The following is a 13,145-nucleotide window of genomic DNA, read 5'->3' on the forward strand; positions in this document are numbered from 1 at the left end:
ACTGATTCAATGTAAAATGCTTGTTTGAACTTTTTATGAGGTCGGTCAAGCCGATCAATGTTAGAGAGGCGAATGACCGTTTTTAACGGTTAAAGCCTCTCAAATCAAGGAAAGGAAAGGATCAATGTTACCCCACTGATCAATGATACCTCGTTTTACGGTACCTTATCAAGAAAAAAATGTTAAATTTAAATTTATACGTTCAATATGTAGTCCGTCCAAAGTCTAACACCGTACATCAAACCATTTTTAATTAGATTTTGCTTTGGATTTTATAGAGGCATTTTAAAATCTTCCCCTGTGTTATAGGGATAGGGATTTTTCAAAACATAATCGCTTTTCTTCTTCTTCTTCATGCAACATCAAATCACCAATTGGACTGAAAAAAGGAACAACCAACAGCCACACATCAACATCCACGTGCTCATCATTCTACCATAACAGGATAGAAAGTGAAAGCAGCGCAACGGCAACCACCCAGCCAACAGGAAGTCGTATACGTTGTAGAATAAGATGGTAAAGTGGAGGCCATATGCGTACATGCTCCCATTTAACCGTGTGTAAAGTGAACGCATATCGCCCCCACTTTTACAGCCAATTCAACACCATATGCGATCGTGTGTTGGCTGGGCAGTTCGATGTACAAGTACATAGTAGAATTGGAATAGAATACATTTGGGCGCTGTACAAAGTGTAAGTACAGCTTCCAACTGGAATCACTCACGCAGTGGCCTTGTTGACAAAATAGCTGTAAATTAGGTTAAGTGATTGAAGAATAAAAATTTTTTTTTTTACAAACTACAAAAGTTCACACTCTAGACATCTCTGAGCTAGGTGAGGTAAGAATTTTATAATCATAACGGCATATAGTCTTAGAATGAAATTACAGTTTTGTACCCGAGTACACCGGTATGTTCAAGAATGATCAAAATGCATAATAATTCAAAGTAAATTTGTCCGATACGAACAATTCAGCAATTATTTTGATAAGTATATGAATTCACCATAGGTGTTTGAATTCGAATCACCATACGTGGAATAAATCAGGTTTGTAAAGTAAAAATAAGAATCGAAATCTTATAAAAACCATATAAAAAAAAATGAACATATGAGTCCTTCATAACAGCTTTATTCACACACATTTTCGCCTCTAGAAAACTGTATCACTGCATTACCAATTCAATTTGTCCACTCTGCCATCGAAGTTATACATAGGGCAATCGAAGAAGTAGATCGCCTTGGAGAGCCAGTTGGAGAATCCAATATACCGGAAGTTGATCTCCGCATTGGGGTCGGAAAATTCCAAAAATGGTTTCGTTTCGTTGTCTTTGGTCAGCGTCACCGAGCCATCCTTGAAAAAGTCCATCCGTATGACAAACGGTTCCGTTTCGGACAGCACGTTTGGTGTTGGCACTTGCTTGAGAACGTGGTTGGTGAACACCAAAGTGTTGAATCTCGTTTGTCGTCGAACCTCGATGAAATTGTTCAGCCCCGATCCGATGGCTAGAAAATACATTCAACTTCAGAACACTGGTGTAATTTAGGAAAAAAAAAAATGTTTACATACCGATTTCATGCACAATGTTGTTGTGGTACGGCTTTGGCACCTTGGAAAGGCGAATTATGGCATCACTTCTACCGAAAACTCCCAGTCGAAAGAATGAATAGTTCGATCCGGTTCCAACATGATCAAACTCCTCCACAGGAAGGTAATGCACGGGATCATTGTAATTGGTTACCGCGTTTATCTGCTTACAGCCGTAGATACTATGAAATTTGTTAGGAAATTCATCTTTGGCTACGCTGAAACCGAAAAGCGACAAAGCTATAAACGCTGAACTAATGATTGCTCTCATTTTGCAAGTTGATGCGTACCCTTCGATCTGTAAATTGCGACTGACAATTTCGCGACAGTCAAATTGCACTTGACGCATCTAGAAAAATCAGATATCGATCTTGCTTCAGGCGTGGCGATAGATTGTATCCAATAGTTGATTGCCCAACTTGATTTTGTTTGTACTGGCAAGCGTATGGTATACGTGATCCGTTGCATTCACAACGCATGTCTTAAATTTAATTTCAGCATATGTTGCCAAAACTTGCCAAAACATTTTGCGCCCCAAGGTTTTTGGAAAACAAGTGAAGGTCTCAGTTCATCACGTTCATTGGTGCTGTTTAACTGTTATAATTTTGTAGATGTCATTATCTCCGGGATATAGCTTTCGAAGGTAGAACATCAAACTTTAGGCCACATATATTGAATGCTTACTTACCTTACCGATCATGCTAAGGCCGGGGTGGCCTCTGCTGTACATAGTAGCCGTCTCCATTCCACTCGGTCCATGGCTGTTTGTCTCCAGTTCCGCACTCTGCTACATATGTTATGTAAGTACGTTGAGTTATTCGGAAATAATATTACCGTAAAACAGGGTAACTTTGATAGTTTTTCAGCAAATTTTCTTAATATTTTACAAAGTAAGAGTATTTTCCCTAGTTTTATATTTTTAAAACAAGTACTGGGGTATCAGTTATCAATTGCAATTGAAAGGTCCGATAATTTAGTTTAGATCAGGTGACTTTTTATTTTTCATATGCGCGAGAATCACATTTTCATTTTGGGGTAACTTTGATAGTGCCCTGAAAAACACATCAAATCCTAAAATTTCATCACAGCTTGCAATCTTAGAAGAATGAACATGATGAACGAAGCCTTGTGGAACATAGTAGATTAAATTTTTACGACAAAATATGTTTTTTTTTCACAAAATTCATCTTATAGAAATGAGTTTATTAAGAACTGACTGTAAAATACAGTGAGTTGAGCTATCAAAAATCATTATCTTTGTAAAAATACATTTCTAACGGTACACTAACAAATGATTACATGCTATTCATGGTGAATTCTCTTTTTTGGATTGTTTCTGAATGTTTTATAAACAAATTTCGAACGAAGTAGAATTAATTACATGAAATTACAAGGACATTGCATACTTTTAGGCGTTTATTGATGTATGGAGGATCATGTCCCAATTTACAAAAATGATACCAGAGATTCAAGGCCAGATTTGGAATCTATTAACCCGTAGGCTACGGGGCTTACAACAAAATTTCAAACCGCTGCCAAAGATGCAAACATCAATATTTTTCAATGAAATTTTGAGGTTCACTTCACTATTAGTTGTAGTTTCAGTTATGCTGGGAGCCACAAAAATTGAAGCCACGAGGACAGTTTTATTCCGGTGGACGTCTGGGTCAGGAGGGGTAAAAATTGAATAACCTTCCTTTTAGCAAGGCCCCATTAATTGGAATGCAAATAAATTCATCTGAAAAGTTGTTAGTTCTATGTATTATTGTATATTACGTGAGGCCTGGGGGTTAAGAAGTATATAGGTGGTGTAGAACTTTTTCCAGGCCTCCAAAATATTTTCAATTTTGAGTCTAATTTCTATGCGCTTGTAAAAGATTTTGAGGCACGCAAGAAGTAGATTTTTCTGTCCTAAGCAAGGTTTTGAGCATATTGAATTAAACTGTAAGTAAAACTTGATGGTAACATACTGTTTTCGTTGGAAAAATCATGTTTTTCACAAAAGTAACACGATTTTACAAGAAATTGCCTACTTTTAGGCGTTTAATGTTTCACAAAAGGTACCGCAGTTATCGCCTAAAAGTATGCAATTTCTTGTAAAATCGTCTTACTTTCGTGGAAAACATGATTTTTCTAACAAAAACAGTATGCTACCATCAATTTTTACTAATAATTAAATTCAATATGCTTAGGACCTGCCTTAGGAAAGAAAAATTTACTTCATGCGTGCCTCAAAATCTTTTACAAGCGCATAGAAATTAGACTCAAAATTGAAAATATTTTGGAGGCCTGGAAGAAGTTCTACACCACCTATATACTTCTTAACCCCCAGGCCTCACGTAATATACAATAATACATAGAACTAACAACTTTTCAGATGAATTTATTTGCATTCCAAATAATGGGGCCTTGCTAAAAGGAAGGTTATGCAATTTTTACCCCTCCTGACCCAGACGTCCACCGGAATAAAACTGTCCTCGTGGCTTCAATTTTTGTGGCTCCCAGCATAACTGAAACTACAACTAATAGTGAAGTGAACCTCAAAATTTCATTGAAAAATATTGATGTTTGCGTCTTTGGCAGCGGTTTGAAATTTTGTTGTAAGCCCCGTAGCCTACGGGTTAAGATGGACCTACCGAGAATAAGAGTCCATTCATTGAAAAAATAGTTGAAACAAAGTCATACAGCAGATTGTTCGAAGGGGTTGACAAATGACAAAAATATCAAAAATTTTTATTTTTGGCTCAAAAAGTTAAATATAAACACGGTTTCCATGAAAATACGTTTAAGATGGACTTTCATATGCATAGTTTTGATCTACGTTTGCCTTTTTCTTAACTGACTGAAGGAATCATAGTTATGAGATAAACTATACCATGCCTGTCGCACTATCAAAGTTACCCGCATTATCAAAGTTACCCTATTTTACGGTACTTTAATTGTTTATTTTATAACCATATACATTGTAATTAGCATATCTATATATATAAAAATGAGTTTGAAGTCCCTTTGAGGCAACAAAACTCATGAACGGCTGAACCGATCCCGATGACTCTTGCACGGTTCGGTTCGTATTCGTGGTGGCTGTGTTTATATGTACAAAAAGTTACGAAAATGAACTAGAAAAGTAAGAAAATTAATAAAGTATTGATTTTTCATGAGCTGAGAAGGAAATCAACACGATCGAAATGAAACCAATCTAGAGTGCGGTGCTATTTTGAAATCAACAGTTGTCAAAACGCCACAAGACGGCAAGACAAAGTTTGCCGGGACAGCTAGTTTATTATATTATGGGGTTGAGCTGTAAGTTCTGTGAGCTAAATTCACTTCCTGGCGTGAATTTTGACTGGAAATTGATTGATTGTTTTAACTGGCTTTATCAGTCTAGGAAATTTTAAAATAATAAAATTGAGTAACAATGTAATAATGTAGCGAGGAACGACAGATAGTTTTACCTTTGAAAAAGAGTTAATACAAGACAGATTCGCGACAGGGCGTTTATGATTAACAAAAAAAATAATCATTATTAATCATTAATGATTAAAATTTCAATTTCTGTGATTGATGATTGAGATGAACGATTAAATTGATTTTTAGGGTGATTAATGATTATGATTAGCCCTAGGGGCGGGACAGCTCTTAATACCTGCGCTAATACTTGCTAATAAATATTAGTTTCCTAATACATAAGTGACCCGATTTTGTCAGCCCCTTTTCGGAATACATTTTTTGCTCTCTTCAAAAACTGTAACAGTTTTTCAAACTTTCTATCCCTCTATGTTCTGCATCTCAACAGTAGTTTGATGATAAAAAATAATAAATTGCATAAAATGTGACCGTATGGTAATGAGAGCAAAAAGTTTGTCACAAAATGGGGCTGACAAAATCGGGTCCTTACTGTACTCAGCCAAAATTGGAACGAAACTTTCGTAGTATGTCATGACTTTTTCCACAAAACCAAATTGACACCCAACTAACAATCACTCATTTTACAAGCACCTTTACGACGAATTGATTCAGCATGATGCTGAATAACATTTGGATAATTTTCAGGCACAACCTTTGTTCGGGTTTTGTTCACACAAATTTGGAGAAACTTTAAAGCATAGTGTTGTGTACCAACTGAAATGTTTGTTGTTAAATCGTTTTACAAATATATAGTAAAGCTGTTATTCAGCTTTAGCAAAAATGATCTAAAATAAAAAAAATGGAAAATTTTTCAATTTCCACGAGAGTTTATGATTGGTACTTAATGCTGTGAACAAATATTGTGAAATAATAACTACACATAAATTTACCTAAATCCCAGGCTAAATCCAGATTCGAACTCGAGACCCGTCGATTGCCAGCCGTATGCCTTCCTATCTGCGCCATCCTAGAGATGATTTTAGCAGCGCTCAAATCAAAACATAAACTTCCCGTGGTTTAATAATGATCAGACTCTGACTCCTATACAGCAGTGGTGAATTAGCACAACATTATGGTTAACGACTGAACAACAGATTAATTCAGCTGTTGTTCGGTAAAAAACACGTGTTTTTCATCATGTACTCTGAGTCGAAGTATGATGAAACGAAAGCGCTTATTTGACTTGTGAAAAACACATTATACAGATATATGTCCTATTTTTTACATGAACTTAACAAGAAGCAGAAAAAAGTCTTGTTAAACTATGTTGTAAAGGAATTACTGCGAGTCCAATGAAAATCTTATTAAACGCATGATAAGTGTTTTAAATTATCATTGTTAATACCAATACGAAAAGTTGAACATTGGCTACTTTTTTATTTGAAAAAGCATTTGTACAGTAATGTGTACAGCATAATTTTAGTTCAGCTATAATCACTATTATAAAGCAACAATTCAGCATGCATGCTTGTTTGCAGCTGGTGATTGTTAGTTGGGCAGTCATGAATGTTGGCACTTGAGACACTAGTGATACCAGTACAAGTTGCTTTTCATTTGAATATGATTTCTTGTTTAGCATTTTTATAACATAGAATCCCTATAACATCCCTATACCGGCTCAGATATGTATGCTACAGTGAGTGTATCAGTTTCTGGAGCCCTTATCTTGTTACGATAGGCAAACCTTGTTGAGTGGGTGCTTTACACAATTTCATCCGATCGAGAAGCTCAAATAGTGGATTCTGTATTAGTGCCAAATTTCTGGATCGCATTACGATTGTCATTTCCTCCAGCTGTTTCCAATGTTAGAATGATTCCTAGAAAACTACCGAGTGGGAAAATTGCGGTGCCACCTCTGTAAATCTCAGCCCCTCCTGATCCACCCAGGCGAACCCCCATGTACTCATGCAAACTTGTTTTAGTAGGTAATAGATAGAGGGAAATCAGCTCTATCTTTTGGTTGACAAATACATGAAGAACTGCAAACACGCCCAGGAGGACGGAAAAAACCGAGGCCTGCCACCTCCGCTCCGGCTCCCTTGACATGATGCTCTAGAAATGTCCAGTCTACTCTAGTCATCCACATACTAGTTTGCTTTTGATTCACAGATTATTGTTTCTGCCATTTGTGTGCGACTCGGATGCTCGCCCTACTTGCCAGTTTTCTGTTGTACACATTGCACCTAGCGTTGCACATGTCAAAGTTTTTTTTTATCATGGCTTGCTTGTTGGAAATTTTCTCCAAGGCGGTATATTTTGAGATTAGTATTCCCTAATACCGCTAATACTACTAATTTTTATCGAAGCTGTCCCGCCCCTAGGATTAGCCCTCTAACACCCTACCCCGTCTTTAGACGGGGTATAGTTTGAGCATTTTTGTAATTTTTGTTCCGTGGAAAATTATTTTTTTAAATATTTTTGGCTGATATTTAGGACTGTTCTGTATATCTCAAAATGGTTTTTGGTGTATTTTAAGGACAAGGTATTTGGAGTACATAGCTCAAAATTTCTGGAGCACCGTTTTTTAGAACCGTTGAACGGATTTGGATGAAAATGCATCACGCTAATTGTTCAGTGGCTGTCAACAGCGTGATGCATTTTAATCCAAATCCGTTCAACGGTTCTAAAAAACGGTGCTCTAGAAATTTTGAGCAATGTACTCCAAATACCTTGTCCTTAAAGCATATTTCCATTTTTAAATCATTGAAAAATTGATGTTTTAGTCACCTTTTAGAAATCAATGTTTATTTTGTATTGAATCGCTAAAATAAACATATTTTAACTTTTTCCTGAATCATTCTATCCTAGTTCCTAGTTTAATAGTTTAAGGGGGTCGAATACACTCTAAAATTATTTTCCTTCAAATTACACACACAAATTACAATTAGTGACTATGATTAATGATTAGAACTGACTCATTGATTAATAATCATGATTACCCAGGTAACCACTAAGCACTGTTCTGAGCATTATAACAGCCATTAAACAGCTTTTCAGTGCTAAATAGCTCTATATAAGCATTCCTAATGCTTATGGGCACTATAACCAGTAAGAACTAAATTAAGCCCTGTAAGCCTATATAAAGCCTACGAGCTGTAAAGAAGTTTGTCAGTGCTGTCACAGGGCTTGGAGCACATGACGTTTATATCAATCAAAATAGATTTCGACCAAAACAGACTCGAGTCGGTCATGATCAATACATTTTAAACATCCATGTCGGACGGGATTGGCGGAACGGGATTATTTTTGTTGTTGGAATGTTTATCGGAATGGTGTTGTTAAATAGATAATGGAATCTGGTTATGTTAATTATTCCATTTTTTTCAATCAAGACAAACACCAGCTCGTTTCCCTATTCTTCTGAAACGTTTCCCGAAAATTTATATAAACATTGCTTCTCCTGCTTCATTTCCTGCATTCGTCACCACCAAGCTTACCACTGAATCATCCTCATCCCATATCATTTTCAACCCTCGAAATGCCCAAACTGTTTTGTTTTTCATGGTTTAAATACTAGTTTGATCACACCATTCCCATGGTGCATTGGTGGAGCAGATGAGAAAGGGAACAGACCTGGACTTGATCAGGAACCCGGAGGACAACAGCTAGAATCTGGATGAAGTAGCAAAAAAGCAACTTCAATGGAAGCGAAGGAAGTTAGAAAAGAACAGGAGATAAACAAAATATTTTTTTTCTTTTTTCTTTGTCTCACTTTTAACAACGTTCGCTCCAGAGACTTGGTACGATATTTTAAAGTTGGCCGTATATCAGCCGAATAATTCGCCAAAAGTGGCTTTTGAGCAGCTCTATAAGAGGATATAGAACCAATTAGGTCTGTTAGCCAGGTTCTACATTCGACTATAGAGCCGACTTAATGCCATTTTTACGGCTTTATGGTTACTTGGGTAATCATGATTAATCAATCACAAAAAAACTAGAGATGATTTTCTTGTACCGACTTTTCGAAACCTCTTCGAATAAGTGTAATCAGTTTCGTAACTTTCAATTCTGCCCTGGTAATGATTAATGAATAACTAGATAAAAGTAAAGGTAAGCTTTCTGTTCCCAAGTACTTTTAATAACTGATCTAGTATGAGGGAAAGCATTACGGAATAAAAGAGCAGACTATTTTCCACGAGAAAAAGTGACACCTCCATTTGAATTGCACGGGAGACGTTACAACACCGGTGTTACACTTTGCTGGCGCACCGCTCAAGCAATTTTGTAGCGGAATCATAATTTGATTATTACTTGTCCTATCTTTTTATACAGTTAAGTAAAAACTAGTCTTGAAAAAGTAACTCTGTACTAGAGATTTTTGAAAAAAAAGGAATAATAAATGACATTACACTGGAACCTCTTTTTAGGCTATTGGCTAGGGCATAAAAGAGGGAAGTTTGTGCATAAATTAAGTCGGAGATTTAATGAGGGAATCCAGTTCGCGTGAAGAGGTCTTGCTCCTGGGAAATTCAGATGGGACCACGGAGATTTCAGTGGTGTTTCGAGGCGTTTCAGGTAGGGTCATATCAAGCGGGTTTCAGGGTTTCAGGGGCATTTAAAATCGATTACGTGGATTTCAAGAGCATTTCAATGAGATTGTGGAAGTTTTATGGGCCTTTCAAGGCATTTCCGGGTCGTTTCCAGGGTTTTTTGTGAAGAGGTCTCTGAAAATCTCCTGAAATTTCCTGAAACGCCTCTGAATTCCACTTTTGAATGCGCAAAAAAAAATATCTGGAGCTGCCTGAAAACCCCCTTAGACCCATATAATGCACATGAGACCCTACGGAGCCCCCGAAAACGCCTGCGTAACGCCTCTGAAAACCGCCGAAAATCCTCTGAAGATTTCTTAAACGCCCCCGGAAACGCCCCTGAAACCTGTTCCAAAAATCAATGCTCCCACTTTCTCACAGTTACCCGCATGAATCTTCCGCGGTTTCCGGAACAGTTCGAAACCACTTGGACTTCTTAGCCGATTTTTTACTCCCCCTTCCCATTCGTAGCATATTTTCCCATACCTAATATATGGCTCATCACATAATCCCAGACTCCCCCCTCCCCCCTGAAAAGTTACGTCATTTATACACGCTCCCTTGCTAAACTATATTTGTTTGCCTGAAACGCCTTGAAGACCTCTTAAAACGCCCCTCAGACCTCCTCAATTGCCTCAGTGATCTCTCCTGAAAGCTCCAGGAAACCCCCTAAAATGCTCCTGAGACCTTAACGTAGCTCCCCTGAAAGCCTCTGAATCCCTTGAAACGCCCCTGAGACACCCCGAAACCCCTTGATACCCTCTTAACGCCCCTAAGATTTGTAGGTATACCCTGGTACCTCATGGAATGTCTCTGAGACCCGCTAGAACTCTCCTGCCATGAAGCCTCCTGGAACCCCCCTGCGATTATCTGAAACTGCCTCCAAGACCTCCTGAAAAACTCCTGAGACCTCCTAGAATCATAAAGTACACCCTTCAAATACCCCTGCAATCTCCTGGTATCCCTTTGGGGCCTTCCTACTACCAGCTACTACCTACCTTTGCTCGCCACCATAAACGCAGTCTGGCCACCGTTGCCATAGTTACCGTCATTATTACATTCAATTAGGCTCAATATTGGTTCTGAGCATATGTACACTGTGGTGCATAATTGATCGGACAAACGCCGATTTTCATACAAAATGGCCAAGTTTGAGATGCTGTAACTATGGTTTTCTTTGGTGGATTGAGCTCAATTTTTGACACGGAACTACAAATATGCTGAATTTTGTGTATACAAAGTATAAAAAGTTTTCGTTCACAGGTCTGGGCGTGGCAAGGCGTTGAAAATATTGCAAAAGTGATCGGACAGCGGTACCCCTTTGATTTACACGCGTGCCGCTGTCCGATCACTTTTGCAATATTTTCAACGCCTTGCCACGCCCAGACCCGTGAACGAAAACTTTTTATACTTTGTATACACAAAATTCAGCATATTTGTAGTTCCGTGTCAAAAATTGAGCTCAATCCACCAAAGCAAACCATAGTTACACCATCTCAAACTTGGCCATTTTGTATGAAAATCGGCGTTTGTCCGATCAATTATGCACCACAGTGTAGCTCACCCTCTTTTTATGCAAGGCAGAAAAAGGTGCATAAATTGAATGTGCATAAAAATATCCTGCATAAAAATAAAACCAGCATTCAAACTAATTCAAAGTGGATCATATATTTTTTGTGGTGTCTCATTTTTATGATGAATATTATAATTTATTATGATTACTGATTAATGATTAAATAGCGAAAGCAGTGTGATTAATAATTAAATGACATTTTTTTGTAATTATGATTGATGATTTTTGATTAATCTTAATCTTAATCGTGGTTGCGCCGTAGATGGTACGCAACACCTTCCGTTCGAAAACTCCAAGGACGCGTTGGTCCTCTGCACGTAGGGTCCATGTTTCATGCCCATAGAGGACGACCGGTCTAATCAGCGTTTAGTAGATAGTTAACTTCGTGTTACGGCGAACTTTATTCGATCGTAGAGTTCTGCGGAGTCCAAAGTAAGCACGATTTCCTACCACAATGCGCCTCTGAATTTCTCTGCTGGTGTCGTTGTCGGCGGTCACCAGTGAGCCCAAGTAAACGAATTCTTCAACCGTCTTGATTTCATACCCGTCGGCGTAAATTCGGGGTGGCGGGCGCGGTGATTCCTCCCTGGAGCCCTTTGCCATCATGTAATTTGTCTTCGACACATTAATGACTAATCCGATTCACCTGGCTCCACTCTTTAGTCGGATGAAGTTTCAGCCATCGTCTCAAATTTACGAGCAATAATATCTATATCATCAGTGAAACCAAGCAGCTGAATGGACTTCGTGAAAATCGTTCCACTCGTGTTTAACCCCGCTCTCCTTATTACACCCCCTAACGCAATGTTGAGCAGCAAGCACGAAAGACCATCACCTTGCCGTAACCCTCTGAGAGATTCGAAGGGACTCGAGAGTGTCCCTGATACTCGAACTACGCACATCACTCGATCCATCGTCGCCAGATCAATCGTATCAGTTTTTCCAAGAATCCGTATTCATGCATATTTAATCTGCCATAGCTGTTCTCGATCGATTGTATCATACGCCGATTTGAAATCGATGAACAAGTGATGTGTGGGCACGTTGTATTCGCGACATTTCTGCAACATCTGGCGGATGGCAAACATCTGGTCCGTTGTTGCGCGTTCACCCATGAATCCAACCTGATATTGCCCCACGAACTCTCTTGCAATCGGTGATAGACGGCAGCATAAAATTTGAGAGAATATCTTGTAGGCAGCGCTCAGTATTGTGATCGCGCGGTAGTTCTTGCAATCCAACTTGTCGACCTTTTTGTAGATGGGACACACGATACCTTCCATCCATTCCTCCGGTAATACTTCCTCCTCCCAAATCTTGGTAATGTCCCAATGTAGTGCTCTCACCAGTGCTTCTCAACTGTATTTTAGAAGCTCGCCTGCTAGTTGATCTGCTCCAGAGTCTTTGTTGTTTTTCAACCGGCCAACCTCATCCTCAATCTCTTGGAGGGCAGGGACCGGAAGTCTTTCGTCCTGTGCACATACACCTGGATCTGTTAAAGGATATCAGTCTACCTCCTTTAACGTCCCTACTTGTGACCGTAGAAAGCAACCAAAAGAATCAGCGTCTTATAAAGAGCGAAATTCGTTTGCGTTCGCAAGTTACGGAGGCAATCCGTAATAGGCCCTATTTGCAGCTGCAATACGCCTTTTCACTTCACGGGAAACGTCATTGTCACATGTCACAAGTGTTCCAAAATAAACAAATTCATTAACAACTTCAAACACATTCCCATCAATCACTACCTCGGTACTAACACCCCAAGGCCTGCCTCTGTCTCCTGCCCGCTATCATATATTTGGACTTGCACTCGCACTCGCACTTCGTCAAGCCTATCCTCGCTGTATCTCTCCTCAGAGGTGCATAAGCTACCTCCACTGCCCTACGATCGATGAGATAAATATCGTCTCTAAATCCGAGGAGCATGTGCGATCATGCGGTATTAGCGCCATTTCTCTGCACGCCAGACCTCCTTATCGCTCCTTCGAGTACAATGTTGAACAGCAACCTGCTTCAATCCATCCACGTTCACAAACGAGGTAGACACTTC

The 13,145-nt window shown here is 38.8% G+C and overlaps 1 protein-coding gene and 1 long non-coding RNA gene across 2 annotated transcripts in view; one reads left to right on the top strand and one right to left on the bottom strand.

Moving 5' to 3' along the window:
* The window catches only part of LOC134292252 (uncharacterized), a 255,387-nt gene that overhangs the window by 172,829 nt on the left and 69,413 nt on the right, over positions 1-13,145 (top strand). The gene's annotated exons all lie outside the window — the stretch shown is intronic.
* LOC109418726 (uncharacterized) lies at positions 1,142-2,087 on the bottom strand. Its single transcript, XM_019692959.3, has 2 exons — positions 1,568-2,087; positions 1,142-1,503 (listed from the first exon to the last, which is right to left on the bottom strand). Exons 1-2 carry the CDS (start codon positions 1,932-1,934, stop codon positions 1,172-1,174), a joined length of 699 nt encoding a protein of 232 aa, XP_019548504.3. The 5' UTR covers positions 1,935-2,087; the 3' UTR covers positions 1,142-1,171.

The sequence above is a fragment of the Aedes albopictus genome, chromosome 3 (genome assembly GCF_035046485.1).
Source record: "Aedes albopictus strain Foshan chromosome 3, AalbF5, whole genome shotgun sequence".
Classification (NCBI taxonomy): Eukaryota; Metazoa; Arthropoda; class Insecta; order Diptera; family Culicidae; genus Aedes; species Aedes albopictus.

Excerpts from the sequence above, each read along its gene's own strand:
- LOC109418726 (XM_019692959.3), bottom strand. The coding sequence starts at position 1,934 with ATGCGTCAAGTGCAATTTGACTGTCGCGAAATTGTCAGTCGCAATTTA. Across the intron at positions 1,504-1,567 it reads CAACATTGTGCATGAAATCG|CCATCGGATCGGGGCTGAAC; the intron begins GTATGTAAACAT and ends TGTATTTTCTAG.